This window comes from Dermacentor albipictus, chromosome 6 (assembly GCF_038994185.2).
Source record: "Dermacentor albipictus isolate Rhodes 1998 colony chromosome 6, USDA_Dalb.pri_finalv2, whole genome shotgun sequence".
Taxonomy (NCBI): Eukaryota; Metazoa; Arthropoda; class Arachnida; order Ixodida; family Ixodidae; genus Dermacentor; species Dermacentor albipictus.
The window spans coordinates 140,181,557-140,206,314 of NC_091826.1; the positions used below are offsets into that span (position 1 = coordinate 140,181,557).

General features: G+C 46.0%; 1 protein-coding gene across 3 annotated transcripts in view; it reads left to right on the forward strand.

Moving 5' to 3' along the window:
- The window catches only part of LOC135896097 (26S proteasome non-ATPase regulatory subunit 13-like), a 313,623-nt gene that overhangs the window by 225,993 nt on the left and 62,872 nt on the right, over nt 1–24,758 (forward strand). For all 3 annotated transcript variants that reach the window (XM_065424436.2, XM_065424435.2, XM_065424434.2), the window contains exon 10: nt 17,624–17,761. In XM_065424436.2, coding sequence (XP_065280508.1) covers nt 17,624–17,761 — 138 coding nt within the window. The remainder of the gene's footprint in view (nt 1–17,623; nt 17,762–24,758) is intronic.

The window sequence follows — 24,758 nt, forward strand, 5'->3', positions numbered from 1 at the left end:
GCTTTACTTTTTTCAGAAGAGACTCTAGCGTTGACGACCGTCAAAGGGAAACCAGCTGCCAAAAGGCGTCCAAATCCGGCTCCAGCCCCTTCCTATTGGTGTAGATGGGGGTTCCTGTGATGAGGACCAAGATGTGCTTGGTGCAGACTCTATTGAAGCAGAACAGTAACACGTGAAATACAACACACATTAATCAAACTCTTGTAGTGTTTTCTTTTATGTTTGAATCAATTATGCTGAACCGTAAATATGAACAAACATTCATATCATCTGCTACAAACAAATGACGTATCTCAAGGCTAGCAAGCTACCGTATTTACTCGCGTATAACCAGCCCTTGCATATAACCCGCACCCCTAACTTTGAACCCCATGAAATAAAAAAAAATATCCTCGCGTATAACCCGCACACTTACCTGAAAAAATGAGGACTAGGAAGTTACAACTGAGCAAACAGTCACCATTTTAGTTTTCAAAACAAATATATTTGAAAACGACTGCCGCAACGTTGTCAGTGCTGTCGTTCAATTGTCAATCGTCGCCACTCTCACTGCTGCCGTCTGAGGCTTCATCGCCGCTCTCAAAGACGTAATCATCTTCGGTACCATCTAGGCTGTTGCTTATGGCACACTTCTTGAAACTCTTGCGTACCATGTCGGCCGGGATCATCCCCCATGCATCTACGATCCACTGGCACAGCAGTGCAATATCTGGCCTTCGCACGCGTCCCGTCGGCGTAAGGGCGTAAAGGCCATCGGCCATCCACTGGGCATATAGCCGCTTCACGTGAGCCTTGAAAGGCTTATTGATGCACACGTCGAGTGGTTGGAGCATGGAAGTCATGCCGCCAGGTATTACGACAAGGTCTGTGCCGTTGTCAGCGAGGCGAGCTTTCACCGCGTCAGTGCAGTGGCCTCGGAACGAATCCAGCACCAGCATCGAACGGCGTGCCAACAAGGCACCTGGTCTTTTTTCCCAGATTGCTTGAATCCAGTCAATGACGAGGTCACTGTTCATCCACGAGTTATCTTCCACTCGCACAACAATTCCTGGGGGAAGTGGTGTACTCGGTAGAGTCTTGCGCTTGAATATTACATACGGGCGCAGTTTGGTGCCGTCGGCCAAAGCACACAACATCACTGTGCAGCGCAGCTTGGTGTTGCCGCCAGTCAGCACACTAACAGATTTTGCGCCCTTTTTTTCCAGGGTCGTGTCCATAGGCATCTCGAAATATACTGGCGTTTGGTCAGCATTTCCCAGCTGAGATAGCAAGTAGTTGCGCTCTTTCCTCAGTCCGATGACGTAACGTTGAAAGTTGAGCAGCTTCTCCTCGTAAGCGTCGGGAAGCCGCTGGCACATGGTAGTTCGCCGCCGCATCGAAAATCCATGCCTGGCCATAAAGCGCTGCAGCCATCCGCGGCTCGCATGAAACTCGCGTGGAATGTGCATTTCCCGGGCCAGCTTCAGGGCTTGCATCTGCGCCATCTCTGTAGACACAGCGTGGCCACGACTCCTCTGCTCCTCGATGAATTTTGCAAGCTGCGTCTCGAGGTGAGGGTACGCGCCAGTCTTCGGGCCGCGAAACGCTCGCCTGTCCTTGTTCGCAGCTTCGAGAGAGTCTTTTTTCTTCCGCCAGTCGCGAATGCAAGATTCGTCGACATCGTTCTTTCTCGCAGCAGCTCTGTTGCCGATTTGTTCAGCAGCGGCGACAATCCTGAGTTTCTCCTTCGCCGTGAATGATTGCCGCCGAGACACACTCATGATGCCTAGACAAGGCTGGCGAACTGTGCAAACTGGGCGTACAAGAAACGGCACCTTACTCAAGGCCCATCAACGTCTGAACAAAGCGTATGCAAAGCATGCGAAACGCGTGGCTGGCGTGGGACTAAACAGACTATGGATGTGGATCTGGCTGTGACCTGCGTTGGCCTCTTGTTGGCTGGATGGATGGATCATAGTGGCTTAGCCCTTTGTAACGGTGGTGGCTTGCGCCCCCTAGCCTAGGATTCCCCCCCTTTTTTTCCCCCGTAATTTTGTTCGTATTGTGAACTGTAATTTGTCCCTCTTTTATAGACTCACTCGTCCCTAGCCCCTTTTGCACCAATCTTCCAACCTACTCTTTGTCACCACTACCCTTCTCTCATCCACACGTCCGTCCTCCCCTGCAAATCCCAGGGCACCCTCTATATCTATCGCCGCGTCTTCGGCAATGTCCGGACGAAGTGTTCTGCACCGCAAAACGATATGCTCCATGGTCTCCGCTTCCACGTGGTCTTCTTTCAGTCCATACTGGCCTTCGGTGGTCAAAAGGTTGGTGCAATATTAATATGCACTGCAACACACGTTGATGTCGATGGGGATGCGGACTCTGCACGGCAGGCCGCGCGTTGCCGTGAAGCCGACCCGCCGAGCCCCCCTTCTCCGGAATATTCGCGTATTACCCGCACCCCCACTTTTTAAACACATTTTTTCAATTTTTGGTGCGGGTTATATGCGAGTAAATACGGTAATATAGCATATATAAGGCATATTATATCTGAGCCCGGTGTTGTTCGTCTTGTAGCAGGCAGTAGCTTCTCTTTAGTGCGTGGAGTGTGTTGCTTTACTCTGGTGCCGTCCTCTTTACTGCATGTCTGGAACGGAAATTTTGACTGCATCAGAAAATGAAAAAGCACAATTTTGCAATATGAAATGCAAAGGTGTGACATATGCAGTAGAATCTCATTGATACATTCTCATTACGTACATTTTTCTGGCACCAAAGTTCACAATTGAGAACATAAAAAATGACCCAATAGAGTTGTGCTCATATTTACTGCTTCCTACGTTCTCGGAAAACATGATTTTTCGCCAGCAACCTTCAGTACATCGCCAAACAGTGATTGTACGATATGTTTTGTGGCCACTAGATCGCATGTAAACAAGAAAATTTGCGAGGTGCACGCGATATCATGGACAGTATGTAGGTGCCCGTCTCGGCAGCATCGCCGCTATATTCGCCAGCCTGTCTCTTGTGAAAACGCCGGCGCGCACTCAGTTTCTCATTTCACTACAGTCGAACCCACTTATAACGACACCGGTTTTAACAATATATCAGTTATAACAATGATAAGCTGCTGCACCGTCAACTTTTGTATGTTTTTCATGCTGAGATAACCCACTTACTGCAATGCCTCAATGCCGCATTATTGGTTATAACGATGGGTGCCCAAGGTGAAAGGTAGTAAAATGCAAAATCCCTGAAAAGAAAAAAAGGAAACGAGAAATTCAAGCTGCTGCACGATGGGCCGCTGCTCAAGTTTACCACCACCACCGCCACCAACAGCCACTGCATGCTCATTTCCCAGTCATCTCCACGCGCTTCTCTCCCATCGCCCTTGCACCCTTCTGAGCACGAATGGGCTGCGCCCATAGCTCTATGCTGCCCCACCCTCGGAAACACGAATGGACCGTGCCAACTGCGCTGCTCCCAGCTTGCTCGCATGTTGCTCGCAGGATCCTCAATTAGCGCAGTTCTGCCAGCAAGTTAATTGCTTGCATTGTCTTTTTTGCGTCAAAATCTTTCCTGCCCATGTGGTTTCTCAGCCTCGTTTGACTTTCCGCCGAAACGGAAGATGGCTGATCTGCCTGCTGATCATCGGCTATGCATTGCCGGTGAAAAGAAAGCGCACGGCTACAGATTTGGAAACTAAATGAGTCTAACCGATGAAGCGATTGTCGTGAACGTGCTTGCATCAGATAGTGACGGGAACGACAGCAGCGATGACGCTACCGGTCAGGCTGCCTCAATGTTCTCTTCACAAAAGGGCCGGCAGATGATTTAGACCCTCCAAGGCTTCATTTTCACAAGGAACCTTTCGCTGCCCTACGTGGAACACCTGGGTGCCTTGGAGAAAAATTTCTGTGAGCTCTGCACAAAGCATGCAAGGCTGACGGACATAGGGTTTTCTTGTGCAAGCCAGTGAGAAGTGCGTGGCGAGGTGCTTGTGGCAATCTCGTCTCAGCGTTTCTTCTGGATTCCTCAAGCTGACAGGCTGCTGCGGCAGCCTTTTCGCAATTTTTTAAGGCCTCTTTTAGGGCCACCAAAGCGATGCCTCGGCGGTGCTCGCATATCGCTTGCCACTTGTGACCTCTCTTTGCAGTTGTTATAGCAGTGCCATTCTTTAACGCCGACAGCTGCAGCTTGTTACATGCAATCGAAGCGCCCAGGAAACAGGTAAACGAGTGAACGCTATCGGCAGCCAGATGGAGGAAGGTGGTGGGGAAGGGCTCTGGCTTATCTGCCATTATAGTTTTCTCACAACAGCTCTGGCCCTGTTTTGATTTTTTTATACAACCCAGTTATAACAATTATTGGTTATAACAATGGAATTTTCGTGGCACTTGAGTATTCTAAGTGGGTTCAACTGTACCAGCAAATCTTCTCCGGAGTCGTTGCACATGATAGTCACAGTTATCACCGCCAATCCTATTGCGATAAGCATCTTCGCCTATTTGTTTCACAGCGTGTGATGCTGTCGGAAGGATAGCACATGCTTTTAATAGGCGATCACCAAAACGCTCCACCGTTCCCTGCTGCAGACTGCGATCGTGTACGTTTTCCAGCCACTAGATATCATGTGAACAAGAAAAGGTGCGAGGTGCACGTTATCGAGAACAGTATATAGCCGCCTGTCTCATTTTAAAAGTTTATCATTCTGGTACAAGCAAATCTCCACCCGGGTCGTCACATGCCACATTCACAAGCATGACTGCCAAACCTACTGTGATAATCATCTTCACCTATCTGTTCTAAAGTGTGCGGTATGTAGTGCCATTGGTAGCGTACTGCATGCTTTTAGTAGGTAATAATACAACACGCCATCGTTCCCTGCTGCAGGTGGCACGATGTGGGCAGCACATTTTGCTTTGGCGGTATCTGGTGTCACCCACCAGCTCAATTTCATCGCTCGGTATCACCGTGCATCACCTGGCGTCACCCACCAGTTTAACACCATGCAATATTAAAACAACTAAACGTGTCTCATGCCGCCGCAGCCCGCGCGATGCTTCACATTAAGTAAGATGTCAACAATAGTTGAGTCTGTCAAATTTTTTTAGTTACTTCGGTTGGTACATTTTCCTGGCTAGTACATTTTTTCATGAGGTTTTCTCCAAAACGTATGAACGAGGTTCTACTCTATATTGTAATGGTTTATCACTAGGGCTGTGCGAATATATGAAACTTTCGAATACCGGAGTGAATAATGTCATATTCGATTCGACCTTCGAGTTGAATAGGGCTATTCGAAAACTTCGAATATTTTCGAAGTCCTTCGAAGTTTAAGAATACCGGCATGCATGTTTTTTGCAAGTTTGTCTTTCTATATCTACCCTGGGTAGAGCATTTTCATGCCACTTTGCTGACGGAGCCACGGCCACTCAAAAGAAACAAGGCTGTGACCATAGCCGTGACCGAACTTTGGACCAAGCATACGAATTCACAAACGTAAACAATATTGGTAATGATAACGATGACTGTTCAGAAGTTTTAAAGTGTTTACTATTGCATTTTTAGGCACTCAATGTAACGTAACTGTAACGTCATCATAATATCCTTGGGTATTTATCTACATAAAAGTATACCTTGTAATTGTAAGATATAATATAAACCACCTTAACATCAACTAATCTTAAAAAAATTAGTTTGTCTAAATGGTAGCAGGTATTCGGTGAAACAACCATGTGCTTTCTATAGCTTTTCTTTAAGCTTGCGCTTGCAAATGTGGTTGCTGGATGTGTATGTCGCTTCAAGTTATCAGCTTTAGTTGTACATTTTGTTCAATTTGCGCGTGCAGCCGAAGTAGTCAAACCGTGAACGAATCGGTGTAGAGGGTGTTCCGGAGTGCTATCTGGAAGTTCTTTGATCGCGGAGCCAGTGGCATGACGTGCCGCATGTGCAAGATGCGCCTTAAGATGCCCACGGGTACTACAACCACCCTCGCCAATCGCCTAAAACGTCACCCTGATACCTTGATCCATTCAAGCAGTTCGAGAAGCTTCGTGCTGCCGAACGCTCAAAAAAGCCTGCAGGCTCGAAAAAGACGATGGGCACCAACAAGGCGGGCGCAAGTGCTGCTATCTGTAGCTACTTCAAGCCGACGTTGAAAGGTGACAGTCAGCGCGCAAAAACGTTAGCAACAAAGGTTGCGCAGTTCCTGGCCACTGGCTTGCACTCCTATCGTTGAGGAGCCAGGCTTTTTGTCTTTGATGCACACCGCAGTGCCCGAGTACAAGGTCCCATCGAGGACTATGTTTTCTCGGAGTGTTGTGCCAGAACATTACACCAAAGAAAAAGAACGGATCAAAAGTGAGCTGCGCAATCACTTCACCGATGGGACCTCATGCTACTCGGTTACGACCGATGGGTGGACGGGTGGCCCAGGGATAGCTATGTCTAATTTACATGCCACCTCGTTGATAAAGAGTTCCGGCTTCACAATTATCACGCATGCCAGCGCATGCCAGAAGGCCATACATCTGACAACTTGAAGCACATCCTCCTTGACTTGGCAAAGGAGTGGAGACTGCCTCAAGATATTCCAGTTTTCATTGTCACTGACAATGCCAGAAACTTCCTGAACACCGCATTGTGAACAGGATGGAGAAATATACAGTGCTTCGCGCATACATTACAATTGTGCATCCAGTGTGCGAAGAAGGACACTCAGAATTTTGAGCAGCTGTGTGCCAAGGCCCAAGCAATTGTAGGGCACTACAAGAGGAGTTCCCAGGCCAGGAATTGCCTCAAAGAGGTTCAAGTTAGCATGGGCCACGACCATTGAAGCAATTGAGGATGTTGCAACGAGATGGAACAGTGAATATGAAATGATGTCACACCTTTTAAAGAACTGTGTGTGAATTTCCTTGAACCTGTCAGAACAGGACACATTGAAAAACATGACTTCAAGTGAATGGCATCTGATGGCATCTGTCAAATCAGTGCCAAAATGTGTTGATGATGCAACAAGAGAGTCTTGCTCCGAAAAGCACCCAACTCTTTCGCAAGTGGTGCCACTAGTGCATTGCATGTAACCTCTGCTCACCCAGCAACAGCAGAGTTGTGGGAAGGAACCTCGTTCATTGCATGAAGTCCAGGTTTGTCTATATAAAATTGCAGGTGACATATGCCTTGAGCACGGCATTGGACCCCCGATTTAAAGCAGTCTGTTACGACACCCCAAGTGAGAAACGGTGGCTGAGAAATCTCTGCTCAGCTGTGGAGAAGAGCCTGCCTCAGGGAAGAGACAGGGAAGAGTCCAATGCACCTGCAAAAGCTGTCTCTAGTGATGTGTGGGATGTTTTTGGAGCTTTGGCCTCCACCACCACTTCAAGCACTGGTTGCCAGCGACTGATGGAAAAGGTGGAAGAGTACCTCTATGCACCTCTTCGGCCCCGCTTGGAGAACCCTTTCCTGTGGTTGAAAAATTTCGGCAAAGTACCCGTCACTGACCAAGCGCAGCTCAGCTATACCTGTCAGTGCCAGCAACCCAAATGTCAAGTGAGAGGTTGTTCTCGTCAACAGGAAATGTTGTCACTACTAGAAGAGAAAACCTTCTCCCTGAGCATGTTGAGCAGTTAGTGTTTATACATAGCAACATGCACTAGGATGAAAGGCTGGGTGAGCAGTGCACAATGGTCTGAATAAATTGAAAAATGAAAAGGTCTCGTGCCTCATGTCTGTTTCTCATTGTCTCACATTTATAATGGTTCAAAAAATATTGCCATTAGGCGTCACGCGCCAGCGCTGAGAAAGAAGTGACTGGAACGCGCGCTCGGCAAGACGTGGGCGCTGGAGAAGAAGTAGTAGAGGCTGAGGATGCTGGCTTGAGTTTTGTGTACGCTATCTTGTACAACTGTCTGTCTCGCCGACATCGGGTACATCTTCAATTGTCTTTTTGTGACAATATACCTGATAAAACAGCCAACAGAGATCATTGTAACAAGATTATGTATTTCACTCCATCAATTTTCCTGTTATGTACTAGAGGTCCCAAAATATTCGCTTCAATTCGAAAATATTCGCTTCGCTTCGGAATTATTCAAATTCGATTACTATTCCCTTCGAAGTGAAAAACCACTATTCGCACATGCCTATTCGTGACTGCAGAACACATGCAAATATACACTGTTTGTTGTAGGGTGCTTAAGCAGCATCGTAAATAAATATTGCTACTGTCCATAAAATTGGTGTCTGCCTAACTGCACTGCATCTCAACAGCTTAAGCATTATTAAGATCACAAATGAGGACATTTGTGCATTCATTTATACACTAGTGCTGGTTCCACAAGAAAATGCATGAAAGACATGAAGCTATTAGAACTGATGCATTCTTTTTCTGCAGGAGTGTGATGCACGGCTTCACTACTGCAAAAATAAATGCCCTAAGGTAAACCAAACTGAGCAGTAAGAACATTTAGAAAGAACAAGTACAAAATGTAGGTGAATTATCATGCGTGCATCAAGTTAATACAATAAATTCAGTACTGTCACTTCAATTTACCGAAGGGTTATGTGGTTTTGTGAACAAAAGAAGTTGCTGGCACACTCGAAAAAGAAAAAGTATATTCATAAGGCTACTCAATCGCCGCTGGCCACGGCTACGAGATGGAAAATCTGACGCCCGTTCTGATATCGCTCTTTCTTTCGTGATCGTGTGTGCATAACGATGGCCTCGCAACTAAATGTTTCTTTCAAGAACAGCATCAGAGGGTCGTGACTGCCCACATGTAATGTAGGATCTAGTTAGTTAACTTGTCTCCGCCTCTAATGTAACGAGATGAATGTTACATTACAATTCAAGCAGCGATGCTGAACGACTCACCGGCATTGCCGTCCTCAGTCGCAGCAGAATCCAGCTCTAGTTTTGATGCAGATATGTTCCACGTCACTCACAAATGAAACCTAGCTTTCAGGCTTGCATCTCCGCTCAGAAACACCTCACTTCACCCCAAGTTAAATAATGTGAGGTATCGAAGCGCAATAAAGGTTTTAGCAGAAAATAAGAAACCAGCTTAAGTGTACGAACCAATGAATCCGTGGCTGCCGTGCATGCGAACATACCACTAAAAATTGTAAATCCAGGCCAGAGGTCATGTGGGAGGTCGATGATGCTGAACATGATTTGCATTTACAGTGGCAAAAAAAAAAAGAACAGTGACTTCTGAAGAGTACAATGTATAATTAGGAATTATAATTTGTACTCTTTTGTCATGTAATAAAAATACTTTGAGAAGGGTGGGAGAAAGTTGGTAGGTAGAAATTGCACTTACTATGGCACCTCTAAGCGGGAGATATTGGGCTCACACAGGCAGACTTTGAATGGCTGTACTATGCTTTTTCATTAGCAGCACCGCACAGTCGATTTTTTATCGCCCTCTGTTGCCATTTGTTGAACTGCATTTGTGCTGCCCCTGGTGCTATGTTGCAGGGCCTGTCTCTGCACACATCTCTTCCGTCACATTACGTGCCACATGGTTGCTTCACAAAGTTGTTTGTTAAGCCGTTAGGTTCCGACTTCACACTTGGGGAAGGGTCCGCTTGGTGGTAGGTGTGGCCAAGACGCAGTAACCTTGGTCGGCGGCTGAGTTTTTGTTTCACTCTCAGTCAAAATGTTGAGATATGCGCAATTTGGCCCAAAAATACTTCAGGATAAAGGGCAATAAATACATGGCATGTATGGGAAATGGTTCAGTACCGAAGAAAATTTCGACTTGGCCTATTTTTTGAGATAGTATGCGAGTTCTACTTAACAAGGTATTACTGTATACGAGAAATCATCAAATCGAAAGGGGCATTTTTATTTGCTAGCTCTACTTGTTCACAAAAACTGTGTCTGTTGCATAGGTCACTTAATGACCTATGTAAGCAGCTATTTCAGAGATGAAAGTGCTGTGCCAATTGCGCCAACATGCACCAAACCATCGAGCTGTGCCAGCCTGTGCCAAAGCACTAATTTTGAATGCAGTTGCCGAATTTAGCAGCGTGTGCGTGTCCAGTGGCAACCACACAGCCACAGACATGCATTTGCTAGCACTTAGCACTGCAATCCAAGCCTAAGCAATCCGTTTCTGCATTGGCGTCTTTGGAGTGTGGCTATGTTGGGCAGCATAATTGTAAGCAGGCACCATGAAAATGAAAACGGTTTTATGCCATACAGTGCATTACGAATGCTTTATAAAAGTCGAGCGTTTGCACATATGCGGAGCAGTTAAAGATGAGTTGAACTGGTGCTCATTTTATAGGGCAGTCAGGAAGTAAAGCTCATTGAGTGAATAAGATCGTACAGTCTGCTCAATGTATAGCGCATCTGTTTTGTTATACATCCTAGTACTCGATTTGGCACCTTATTGGTACATCTGCCTCGATTAATGGGCGAACGCCATGAGTGGGACAATATAAATCGGTTTCGAAAGCACACCACGTTTGGTTGCCGGGTGGATAGCGCGGCCCGCCGACAAACCACCTAGAATCAGAATCAGAATCAAGAAGTCTTTATTGAGTAACACAAACAAAATGTATACACAGATATTTGGACCGATAGCCAATGAGGCTAGTAAGCGGTCCAATACAAAATAACATATAGGACAGCAATCACAAACACATTGAAGAAAAACTAACTTTGTAGCCTTGCTTCCATTCCCAAAAAATGTTTCTTGCATGTCAGTTTGAAATTCCTAGCTTGCTTTACTTCAATTGGCAACGAGTTCCAAATTTTCGCTCCTGTAAATTCTATTCGTCTTTCTCCATACGCATTATGGCAAATAGGAAGGTTAAAATTGCCATTGCTGGCTTGTCTAGTGTTGCGGACGGGAATACTGAATGCACCAAGAGGTAAGGGGTAGTTGGTATTTATAATATTATTAACCATAAGAGCTATTTTGTAATCGCGTAAGGTTGTGAATGACATGATTTGCATTGCGTCAAAAATGTTATTGTTAGAACTATTCGAAGAAGGTAATCCCATGGTTTTCAAGGCACGTTTTTGTAGTCTTAGCAATGGTGTTAAATACGTTTTGTATGTGATTCCCCATGATTCACTGCAATAACTGAGATGACTGTGACATAATGAAAAATACAGTGATCTAAGAATAGCAGGTGGAAAGTGCCGCCGTGCCTTAGACAAGGTAAAACAACCGTACGCAACCTTTTTACACACACTGTGCACCTGTTCCTTCCAAGACAAGTGGCAGTCGAACATGACCCCTAAATATTTAAAAGAAGACACACTATCAATAACATTGTTGTCAACACATATAGAAAAATCACTTAATTCAATACACTTTTGTTTTGAACGAAAAATAACATATTTAGTTTTTTCAGTGTTTAAAGTTAGATGATTATTACGAAACCAGGTCGAGATACGTTGGAGTTCATTGTTAATAGGATTTTCTATTGATTCAAGTGAGTTGCCAGTAAAGATAAGTGCAGTGTCATCCGCATACATCAAAATTTGAGAACACTGTATTGCATTGGGGAGGTCATTAATAAAGAGCGAAAATAAAAGCGGTCCCAGAACTGACTTCTGGGGTACACCACACGTAACAGTTTGGTATGCAGACTTGAACTGTTTGAGGACAACTTGCTGCTGTCGTGAAGAAAGATAACTTTTAAAGAATTCAAGGGCCCCGCTACGCACACCATATGCTTCCAGTTTCATTAAAAGAATGGAGTGTGAAACTGTGTCGAAAGCTTTTTTGATGTCTATAAATACGCTTACAGCAACATTATGGTTATGAAGAGCAGATAGGATAAGCTGTGATAGAGTAACTACAGCCGTGGACGTGGACCTGCTAGAAACAAATCCGTGTTGCTGAGGACAAATAATATGATTAACATCAAGAAAGGTTTTCAGTTGGAAAGCAATTAATTTTTCAAAAATGGTATTGACGACACTCAGTACAGATATTGGCCTGTAACTAGACGGGTTGTTAGGGTCACCAGTTTTAAATATCGGAACAACTTTTGCAACTTTTAAAGTATCGGGGTATAAGCTAGAGTGTATCGCATGATTGAATATTCTGCACAAAGGAACACAAAACAAATCAATGTTGTCCTTGATTACCTTAGCCATTATGCCGTCTGGCCCGGCCGCTTTATTCGTGGGCATGTTCGCCACAACACTTGCAACTTCATCGCTAGTAATGTTCGAGAAACTGAATTCATTATTAATACATCGAGGTATGTCGGATGTCACTGAAGCTAAGGGAGTAGGTTGCGCACTGTTCTGACCGTATGTTGTGAAGAACTGATTAAACTGGTCTGCAGTCTCTATTGACAAGTTGACAGGAACAATCTGTTTTCTTTTAGCTGTTCCCGTAACTTCTCCTACAATCTTCCATACTTGCTTTGTGTCATTTCCTTGACGATTAACCAAATTAGTATAATACAATTTCTTTGATTTTCTCATCAGCGCCACGGATTTGTTTCTGTAATACTTAAACTGTTTCAAGTAATAAGCATTTGTTCTGTTGTTCTTGAGCTTATTATAGTACGAATCCTTCTTTTTCAATACTGTGAGTATTTCCTCAGTAATCCAAGGACATATGGCATGTTTGTAGTTGCGCCGAGAAAACTTCAGTGTTGACTTAGTAATTGCATCGGAAACAGCAGATACAAAGTTAGCAAATTCTGTGTGAACGTCACTGTGACACAGATTTTCGAAATGAATAGATTCGAGCAAACGCCTGACATGCGCGTAGTCCATCCGTGAAAATACATTGGTATGGGTAGGGCAAATACAATCGATACCCGACCGTGGCAGAAACAGAAAAGTTGAACAGTGATCAGCAATGTTTTGGTTACAAACACCAGCGCAGGCATCCATATCACGGTTACATAAGATGTGATCAATAATTGTTGCAGACTGATGTGTAATTCTAGTGGGCACATTGATAACATTCTTGAGGTTGAACGATTCCAGTAAGAAAATATAATCTGGACAGTCATCCTTTGATAAGTCGATATTGAAATCACCAACTATTGCTAACTGATTATTAAAAGACATCAGAGGAACCAGAATGGACTCCATATCAGATATGAACTGACTTGTGCACGTGTTTGGCGGACGATATACCACGCCTATTACGACGTCTGTCTTAAGGCGAATAAAAAGTGCTTCTGTGGTATTAGAGCTCAGAGAGGAATCCGAGAGTTGTTGATAATCTATGCCGTTTTTTATAAAAAGAGCAACGCCACCCCCTCGTGCGGTGCTATCTCTTGGTAAAGATAGCGTTGTGTAACCCGGTATGTACGGTATTTCTCCTTTCTTAAGCCAGGTTTCAGTTACAGCGATAAGATCATACTGGAAAGAATGTTGCGATAAATGTACAGTGAGTTGGTCTAAATTTTTATTTATACTGCGGACATTGCAATGAAAAATGGAAAGGTTTTCGCTCTCGTGCCACTTAGCACTGATTTCCTCGACGGAAAAGGCCATGTTTCTAGACTACCTGAGCAAGATCAGCGTCACAGGTTATATCTAGAACATGCGAGGTATCTGTCTTGCGCATCAGGATCTTGCCATCTGATACCCATGCGTGTTTCCACTGTTTTTCCTTTTTGGCTTTCCGTGCTTTACCTAGCAAAATTTTGTTTGCCGGGCACAAATGTTCGTTGATGAACACGGGATTTTCGTGATCGTCAAAGCTCAGAAGTGTAGTGTTCAGCCGTTGCTTTTTCGCTGTTTTCAGAATGCTGTCTCTCACTTTCCTGGAAGCAAACTTAACAATGATGTTGGGTTCGTCCTTGTTTTTTGAGGGCACACGATGGATAGCTTCAACATCGGATTCATCGAACTTGGTGCTCAAGAGATGACAGATCGATGTCATCACTGAAATCAGATTTTCAGTGGGTGCTGGAGGGATGCCTTTGATTTCAAGGTTATTTCTTCTACTGTACTGCTGCAGTTCAGTCAATTCGTGCCTGAGAGTTTTCACTTCATTTGTGAGTCGGTTGTTTTCTTTTTTCATTTCCAGGTTTACGTTTTTCACGTCAGACAGGGTCTTTTTGAGCTCAGAGATCTCTGTTCTAAATTCTTCGAACTTTTCATTGATAAAGCCCATTGAAGTTTTGACAGATTCCATTTCAGATTCAATCACATGCTTTATATCTTGCTTTAGTTCACTTTGCTTAGAGTTAAACTGTGCACTCAAGTCAGTCATAGCCTTTACAAGTTCTTTTATAGTTGAAGGAGGCTTATCACCCATGCTGGACACAAACACGAACGGAGCAATCCAGTAGCCTAAGATCGATGTAATCAAAGATACAGGATACACACCTGCAATGAACGAAGAAGGCGGTTAGCCTCTGCCTGGTTGCGAAGGCTGCCTGGATTGCTCCGTGAATGATGTGGGGACCGTCGTGCAGCGGTTATATAGGGGGCGCCGTTGATATCGGACAGTAGTGCGCAGGTGCGGCTTGCCAGTAGAGAACGGAGGGAGGGGGACGATCCGTGGACACGTGTAGGTTCCACCAGCAGTGACGGTAGCAGCTTCGGATTCCGCTCCTCAAACGCGCATTTCTGCAATGAACGAAGAAGGCGGTTAGCCTCTGCCTGGTTGCGAAGGCTGCCTGGATTGCTCCGTGATTGATGTGGGGACCGTCGTGCAGCGGTTATATAGGGGACGCCGTTGATATCGGACAGTAGTGCGCAGGTGCGGCTTGCCAGTAGAGAACGGAGGGAGGGGGACGATCCGTGGACACGTGTAGGTTCCACCAGCAGTGACGGTAGCAGCTTCGGATTCCGCTCCTCAAACGCGCATTTCTGCAATGAACGAAGAAGGCGGTTAGCCTCTGCCTGGTTGCGAAGGCTGCCTGGATTGCTCCGTGAATTGCTCCGTGCAGTCAGTCCACTTATAAGTGCAGTCCACTTATAACGATATCGAGAAAGACGAAAAATATGATCGTTATAACCGATGATCGCTATATCTGGATTGCAGTTATCAAAAAAAAAAAAAAATTTGAAACGCGGAACATACCTTTGCAGCTCCGAACTCGAATTCGCTACTTGCTCTAAAGAATAGATGATGTAGACAGTAGGCCATGAAAAGCGAACTTTATTTCTAGCGCCAATGACCGTGTCAAGGGTTAGGCACGCCGAAATAGTCCGAAATCTGCACTTGCTTTTGCGGCAGCTTCAGCTTCACAACCGCGGTGTGCATGGATTCCAGCTGTTGCGCGAACACTGGCGGCAATCCTTTAGCATGCATAAAATCAATGAAAGAGTCGATCGACGACAGTGCACGTTGCGTGGACATCGTGGTCTGGGTCAAGGAGCCACTGTCGATCTCGTTGTCACTGTCGCTGATGCCGTCGCCACCGTCGCACAACTCTGCCGTCTGTCGAGACAGCACATCTTCGGCGATTGCCTCGTCGGTGACCTCATCGCAGAACGAGGCAGCTCTGTCTGCAGTCAAATACTCCTCCTTCGACACACCACCTGTGTCACCAGTAGGAACGAGCTCCCAGAGCTCGGTTATGTCAGCAACTTCCACAGGGTCGGTCTCAGCGGGTTGGGGAAGTTCGTCCTTACGCACAAAGCCCGCCTTCTTGAAGCAATTGGTGATGAACCACTGGTAAAGCGCCTCTTCAGTATCGGCGTACAAAGGGTCTCTAACCCTTTTCCGCTGATCGGCATGGCCGCTGATAGCTCCTGCCTTCACAATTGCGTAGCTCCTGGTTTTCAAGATGGTTGGTATCGTTAACTGGACGAGCTCATACTTCTTCACGAGGGCGCTCACCTTGAAGCCGTATCGAGAGTCCAGCAAAATATCCATCTTCGTGTCAAGCGACACAGCTTTGCGCTTTGTCGGCACCATCTTCGAACTGGGTTGAACTGTTGGTTGCACGTTGCTTCGGTGGCGTCAGCCTGCTATCGCGAAAGAGACGTGGAACGGGTGCCACCGCGCCGCTTTGCTTGTCGCTTTTTTTTTTCTTTCTCTCTCTTTTGGAGTGACCAGGAGCGACTGTGGCCGACACGCATGAAGCAGCTAGAGCCATCTTGTGGCGCGCTGCGCCTACTCAGCTATTCTCCGGTGCGCGGGCGGGGCGAGATGCGCTGCGCGGTAATGGCGGCAGATATGAACTTACGGAGGTAAACATCGCCTCGTCTCGACATCGTTTGTTTCAGGGAACTAAGCAACGCAAATGTTACAATTATTTGGCACGGAAAACGCCGTCCAGACTGCAAAATTTTGATAGTTATATGCGATATGCGGTGAATAACCTATCGTTATAAATGGTTTTTTTCCCCATAGACCTAATGCATAAAATTACTCTCATGTCGACCCATCGTTATGAGAGATGGGCAGATGTTTAAACATGCGTCTGGCAGAGCATAGTAACAAAGTGGAGAGCATCGCAATAGATGGGCATCTGGCTGCCCATTGTAGAAAATGTGACGCGAAGGCACCATGCTTCCCGCTCTTAAAACAAACTGTTGTTGTCTATCGCCACAAGAATAAGATTACGAGGGAAATCGTGGAAGCAGCTGAGATAGCCAGAGCAGGTGACAAGTGCGTTAGTACGTCGTCTGTACTTTTATCAAGGAAAGAGCTTGAATTTTTGGGCATAGTAGTCACATGACTGTTTTTCCACCTTCCCTTCAGTGTGTCTATTGCAGTGGTGTCCCAGTGAGTATATATATACTCACCAGCTGCAATAAATCAACTGTTGAAAGTTAGCGCTCATCCTGTGTTCCTGCTTGTCCCTGTGTCATTTTTTGCGCCATGAATCCCAGTCTGTATGTATCCCACCAACACGCCCAAACTTCTTCCCTGCTAAAATGGCAGTGTACCTTCATCTTCTTGGCGGATTCGGATGGGTGTATATTAGCACTTGCCCTATCTCGATTTACCCCTCGTCCTTACTGCACTATGTTACTTGCTTTACGATGAATAACCAACATGCCCAGACCTATTCCCTGCTCTCAGCAGCAAGGGGCATGGGCTTGTGAACAACAAGAGCACACTCTTTTGCAGGTTCCACCCCCAGTCCTGAGCTTATTGCTTGACAGCAAATGCGATGAGCGACAACTGGTACAGGGCCTCTGAGCTCATGGGAAATTGATAGGTATAATTAGGCACAGGTTGGCGAGAGCAGACAACTAGCATAAATTACTAAATCTTCCAAAGCTAACATGAGCCAAATACACAATCTTTTAGTATAACTGCTTACTAGTTTACTTTTTTTACCAGTACAATGTAGTTGCAACGTTCCAACATGTTAAAATAAACCAACTTTCTAATAAATACATATGCATATCATTATTTGATATTCAACGCTAAGTAGGTATTCATATTCAATTCGTATTGGAAGATTCGCACACCCCTAATTATAAGTGGTCTATGCTGTATCGACTTGTGCACGAGGGCCAAACTATGCAGCCGAAGGAGTTGCTCATCCCAAGAAAAAGATGCTGCTGCTGCTGCATTCCCTTGGTTGCCCTGAGGAAGTTTTTGCGGCTGAGAGGATGTGTTGGCAAGTTTTCCTTGTGTGTTTTTGATGCCTTAGTAGCGTGGCTGCATGCCTTCCCTACCATGTCAAGAGTGGCTCTCAAGCATGTCGCTCACTCTTGTGGCCATAGTCGGACCTTGCGGCCTGTGAGCTGTCCCTGCGCCAGAAGATGTGCCTGCTGTGCCTGATGGAGATGTCCTTCCAGCGGCCAGGTAGCTGCCTCTCCTTCCAGGAAATCGCTGCACAAGCACGCCTGCCCCTCAACGAGGTACTGTCTTTTGCTGCTACTGCGTTATGCAAGGGCTGACCTTGCCAGCAACGCACTTCCACACAAGGCCAGTCAGATGCTGCCACAGGCACCGGGGGAGCTCTGTGGTGCACACTGCTTTGTGGTTTTAATCAACCAGTAGTAGCCATACACATCCAGGATTGTGGTATTTAGGTAGCAAAAGACACTTTTTAAGGGTGGGCACCAAAGCTGAAAAAGAATTGTGAGAAAGTCTATTTTTGGGAAACTGCATAGTTTCTTTCTTTTTAATTTGTTTACAGAGACTGCTGTCTCAGGTTTAAGACAATGCAGTAATGGTTACATGAAACAAGAAAAAGGAAACATGAAGACAGATTTAAACACTTGCTTTACAAACTGTGCATGTGGAAGATGTTGCAAATAACTATCAAGTTTATTCCGAATGTCAACTGTGCATGGAAAAACAGAATATTTATGACAGTCACGAAAAGACCAGAATGGCACTATGTTCGTAGGTTCAAACCATGTCACAGGTGTAGAATGACCAGTGAAAGAAATAGGGGCAGCTGTACAAGTGGGATTAGGCACAATATTATGTAACATGATAAGCCGATCACATGTTCATCAATGTTCTAAGCAATTCGTTGATAAGACATGGTGATGCTCTGAAGGAGCAAAGTTGCAGTAGTAATGATTAAAAATAAATCTGATAGCTTTCCTCAGGACGAACCCGAGTTTATCTTTGTCATGTACAAGATGAGGTGACCACACAATGATGCGTATTCAAGAAGAGGCCTGACCAGCGATTTATAGGCTGTTAGCTTGCATTCTCTGGTTGTGCCCTTTAAAGTTCTTCTTAAGTAACATATGATCAAATTAAGGTCGACATGTTTGTTCTGTCTAAGTATTTAGAAGAGAATGCAATACCAAGGTACTTAAATTCCTGGTCTCTTTCTAGTGCGTGTTCTGCATTGCCATACTTAAATTGCGAGGGTTGTTGCTTATTAGTGAATGTCATTGTCACCATTTTCTTAAAGTTAATCTCCATTTGCCAAATTCTGCTCCAGTCGTAAAAAAAAAGAAAACACATCATTTAGTAAAACCTGATCATTGACACTACAGACACTAGAATACAAAACTCAGTCATCAGCATCAGGGTGTCTACCAACCGGGAAAACCGGGAAAACCGGGAATTCTCAGGGAATTTGAACAGTCTGGAAAAACTCAGGGAAAACTCAGGGAATTTGTGCTTCCATCAGGGAAAATTAGCTGTAACTTTATTGAAAGGGAACGAAAGTCGTGTTAATGCTGGCTCCAGTAACAGAGGAATCGCAACGAATCGTCATTGACGCCGTGTCATCGGCACGATGTATTGCCAGAGTAGTTAACGACCGATTTTCTAGACGCCCGATTTTTCGGACATGCCCGATAATTTGCACGGTTTTGCGGCACCACCACGCACTCCATATAGTCAATGTATACTGGCCTGACTGCAGGTCTGAAATGGCATTAATCAAAGCCGCCACCGCCGCTATTGTAATTATCTCGCCGCCTCGAACCGGCACTCTCGCAGGCAGATCCGCTGGCAGCCGTAACCACCACCGCGGCAACGTTAGGCCTAGCTGCTTCCATGTTCGCTATTAAGCTTCTTGCCGTGCGGTGCCGTGTTTTTCATTGAAAGAATTCGCCGCTATCACCAATGGCACCGACTCCGCCTTTGTAATCCTCGCGATTGGCTTTGAAACTCGCAGAGCACAGCGCGTTGCGTAATGCCAGTCTCCGAAAGTTAGCTTCGCCTCAGTACACTAATGTTAGGCGGTGAAGCATAACAAGCGTGGGAAGGGGGCAATTGTCACGGGACATAGTATGTATTCCTTAATTACACATGCGTGCACCCCGTCTCCTGTCACAGTACAAGCCCTGATATGCCTAATAAGCGTACTGGCAGGCCTTCAGAGCTTTTTCAGACTTGCCTGTGGTAATTTTAGCCCTTAAAGGCAGTTAAAGACATGCATTAATTTTTTTCAGACTGCCCGTTTTTTTTTCCGTTTTTTTTTTTGTGGACCCTCGGAAATCCGAAAAATCAAATGTTGACTGTACAACTTACCAAGAGGATGCTTCAGATGATCCATGTGGTGAAAGCGTGGTAGAAGGAGCATGAGAACAGAAAGGACCGACGCACTGAGGAATTAACGGGAAAGGAATTGCCGGCGCCTTTTTGAAGGAGCTTGAGCTAAAATAACTAAGTGTTGGCTGACGCTGAGACACAGGTGACCCTCATCCAAACCAAAATAAATTGTTTAAGCAGTGAAACCCAACACTGAGATGTTGTGTACGGGCTGAGAGTATGTCAGGACAGTTGAGGTGGACTTTCCAGCTGCTGAGAGAGATCCTTAATAATTAGTTGTGACAAAGTTCAGGACCTCATACAGATGAGCTTGCTATCAGTTGATGGAAATAGCTGATATTAAAAAAATATTTACTTATGTATGCATCTCCTTTTCATTCGTATTTGAAAATGTTCGACTCAATTTGGAATGGGCTTTACCATTTCTTTCTCTGTGCATTTTACACCTTCCTTCTGTTTTCTTTTTAAATAAAATAGATATTACTCCTTACTATTAAACTGGATTAAGTCTTTTTTTTTGTTTCAGTATGCTTACTAGAGAGTGACAGCATCGGGCAACGTGGTGTCGGCCTGTCTTGACATAAAACAAAGTTCTCGCTCATTCAGGGAATTTCGCAAAGGTGCTCAGGGAAAACCTGGAAAACTCAGGGAATTTGGAAATGTCAACTTAGTAGACACCCTGCAGCATACAATTATTGCGTATATCGAACACTTTCTATATCACGTGGAAAATCGCATGCATTTTTAATTTTTTATTTCGAACGGGGCCGGATGTAAAATGGATATATCGAACTCCGCCGCCCGGACCAAGTGCGCTCTGTTGACAGGAGGCGAGCTTTCCCGCAACACTCTCGAAGATAGCGGCGGCGCGATGGGCGTTTCGGACTGCTGCGTACGACAGCTGCCCACATCGGTTGCGCCGAGGGCGCCATTTGAACGTAGCGGCGTACACACGCGGCGGCTTCGAGCCAGCACGGCCGCCTCGTGCGCCGTGCGCGCGTGATCGAGGCGGCCGTGGAGCCAGTGGGAGCGCTTTGTCGGTGCTGAGCCACACACCATGTGCATTGAGGACTTCGTTGGCGGCACGGAGGAAGGAAACTAAGGAGAGGCCCTACCCCCTCCGCGCGCTAGGAGAAAAGTGTGGCCGAAATGACGTAGTAGGTTCTCATTTTTTTGCTGCTGCTTTATTTTTTTTTTTTTTGCTGTATGGCCACGCCTTGTGGGCCACAATGGCGGCGTTCTGATTTTGAGCGCTCACATGTGTTGCTCTGGTAGATTTCGTTCCGTGGCAAAGGCGCTGTGTGGGCGGGTTTGCGTTAGTCACCGTGTCTTGTTGCGCTGTGTTACCTGCACCGTGCTCTGCCGGATGTTGCGCGAGCGCTCCGCGCGCGAAACCAGGCGCAGCGTGGCGTGGTTTCGCGAAAGATGTAAACAAGAGAGAAGGGTGGCACAAAAGGCGGAGCATCGCCATGAGCAACGCCAACTTCCGGCTTCACTTTTGCTTCACAAAGAGTGACGTCAGGGCCTCTCCATGAGGTCTCCTCGATTTGGCTGCACTTTTTGCACTAGTTCAGAAAAGTGTCGTGCCAGTGTAGCGCCAGTTCTTGAAGTGCGAGTGTAGCGCCACACTAGCGCTTTCGGTGCAGCGGTCAAATCGAGGACGAAAGTGCAGGAACGTTCAGGCCTTCGTCTGCTGTGACTGGGCGGCTGTGGCTTTTCTTTTGTTGGTGTGTGCCGCAAGCGTAAACGTGTGCGCAATGGCCTTTTTTGTCCTCCGGGAAGAATTTATGTATTAGTACCTGAAAATTAGTTCAACTTCGGCATAATTATTCAGAAAGCATGACCAAGCGCAGTTTCCACACCTTTCAGAATCATATATGGCACAACGTTTCAAACGACGGACCAATGTGGTTTCGCGTAAACTTAACGTCGAGGTAGCGGTAAGCTCGGGAAAATTAATACAAATGACTGTGACCTGTGGGAAAATCCCGGCCTTCAGTGTACTTAGCAGCAGCCGAACCCGGAAAGCGCCCTTAACAAGATGCTGCGTACACATCCTGAAGAAAACTGGCGTCCGTGCTGCGTTACCAACACCAGGCGCCGTCGATGCCGTCTACCAACACCCGCATGGCCACGGAACCGCATGTGTCGTCTGCTACCAAGAGCCTTGCACTACGTGCACGAGAAAAGAACTTGCGGAGAGTCTAGTGCCAAAGTGTACATGAACTCGTGCAGCACGACGTCAAATCGAGTGCCGAAGTGCAGGTGGCGCTAGCTGCACTGGCAAATCGAGTGCTTGAGTGCTGCACCCCCTGAACTAGTGCAGGAAGTGCAGCCAAATCGAGGAGACCTTTAGTTTCCTTCCTCCGTGGTTGGCGGTGACGAGAGCACCGGAACAGTGGCGGAGTTCGCTCGAGCCGCCCATCGCCGCGAGCCGCACAGCACGCGTGCGGTCGTGCAAAATATTGCACGTATCAAACACTTGTGCACAAATTTCGGTTTACAATGTGTAAGGTATACACTGTGCACACAGTGTAAATCGTAATTTCTGCACAAGTGCTGGATAAGTGCAATTTTTCGTGCGACCGCAAGCGTGCGGTCGCACGCCTGCGGTCGCATTTGAGATTGCGGCAGAAGTGACTGCTGAGCGGCCGAACGAAGACGCTGCTGAGGCTGATCCAGCAAGCGCTGATGTTGCCCCGCTCCCGACTGCAACTGAGGCTGTAGCTGCTTTGGCCGTTGTACGCCGCTACTGCGGCGCAATAGAAGGCACTGGACCGTCTCTTCTGGACTGTTTGGACTATGTTGAGGACGCCGTGGTCAAGCACGCGGTTGCCAATATAAAGCAGACTACGCTGCTTCAGTACTTTCAGCGAATGAAATAAATACTTTGTTTGAAGCTTCATGTGAGTATCTATTGCGCCACGATTGGTTCATTGATTGATTTGTGCTAGTTTTTGACGCGTTTTCTACGTGATTTTATATATCGAATTCTGGCTATATCGAACTATTTTACGATCACCGCGCTGTTCGATATATCGAGGTTCGACTGTACTCGCACCTAAAGCACACAATGCGTGGGGCATGATTCCATCTTATCACACTTGGACTTTGTACAGAACATGATGCGGCTACACTTCTGCAGTTGCTCTTGTCGTGCGGTGCACAATTTAAGAGGTGCGTTCGCAAGCAACCACTTGTAATTCAATCATTTGACCATCTGCGTCCATGGAAGTTCCCATTTATTTTCTCGGAAATCCTTTGCGGTGGCAGTGAAATTTCGTTGTATTGAAATCCCATACAACACACTTCGTTACATTGAGGTTCTAAATATATGGTGTTGTATGGACAAGAGGTTATGAAAAATTAAATACTTCATTATATTGAAGTTCGGGATATTGAAGTTTAACTGTGTCTAATTACACTTTGTATATCTGCATTAGAACAAAAGATACAAGGTTTTTAATACAGAAATTCAGTTGATTTCTCACGAGACTTCTCAAAAGTTCACTTCGTCGAAAGCAAAAGTGAAGTATATCGCCAGAAGGCCAGAGAGTTTCTATAGCCGGTGATGCTAATTTTATTGTTCTCAGTGCATGTATTATGTGAAAAAACAGAGGTAAGCTTGGTAGCAATATTTTTGATCATTTTCACTTCAGTTTAGTGGCAATTTGGCAGAGAACTTTAGAAATAAATAAATATTTCACCAGCTAGATACATTAAATACAATGATATTGATACCAAACTTTTTACTCATACTTAGAACATACGAAAATGTTCCGTAAGGCAGTGTGTGGTGTTAAAAAAGATGATACAGAAAAATGAATCTGAACTTCCAGTTCACTGTAAGCTTTACTGGAGTAGCAATGTGGCAATATCAATAGCATCGCCATGAAGCCCTGTTCTTCAGCAACAAGTTCATGACATATATGTGGGCACTGTGCAAAAGTAACACTGAAATACAGCATAGACTATTTATAACATAACCGCCTATAGTGCGGGACTGCATATAATGCTGCTTTATGTGACCACCAGTATGCCTTCCATAAAGTTCAATGTGTCAGCGTACCACTCAGCATACCGCTCTATGCCTGGTCTGCGCACGACGGAAGACTGGGTATGGTGTGGTTTCTCCGAAGACAAGGGAGCGCACTCCCCTGCACTATGGTGCCTGCACCCTCTACAAAAAGAGAGAAGAAAGCCACGAAACCCGTCGCAAGAGGGGAGAAAACTAGAGGTGAGAGAGACGGTACAGCATGCGAAGAAAAGAAGTGCGAGTAGCGGCCTTATCTTTTGTTTTTCTTTGTGCAGCGCCACGAAGGCTGGGACCGTGCCAGACTGAGCACCCGCGCCGCCGCCGTAACGGGGTGGGTCTCATTCAGAGGGTGAGAAGGGGAAATGTTGGGAAGGTCCATTCGCAGGGGGTGGCCAGTTGACAGGCTGGCTCAGCACATGCGCCAGTCTTCTGCTTTTTCTCTTATCGTGGATGTACGTGAGTCGTTGTACCGAAGTGCACTGCCAGCATCGTAGGCCTAGCTGCTGAGCGTGTTTCCTTGTCTTGCATTTGTGTCGCGCTACTCGTGTCGCGCTGGGCTAAGTTGCCAGGCCGCCTGATCATGTTCTGATCATGTCCTGATCATGTCCAAGAAAATGGCAGCAGTACGTGATCGCGATGACACTGTATTGGACGATGACGACGACAAAGGAGACAGCACACCGGAACTTTCGCACAGAGATGCACTGGATTACATCAGCAAGCTCAGGATGCACTGCGCGCAGACGAGTTTGAGCGAGAAAGCTTTCCAGCGTCTGATTGCTGTTGAAGATGAGGTGGTGCATAGTGCGCTGAAGGCTCAGCGCCGGATGAAGATAATGACATCTTTTTCATTG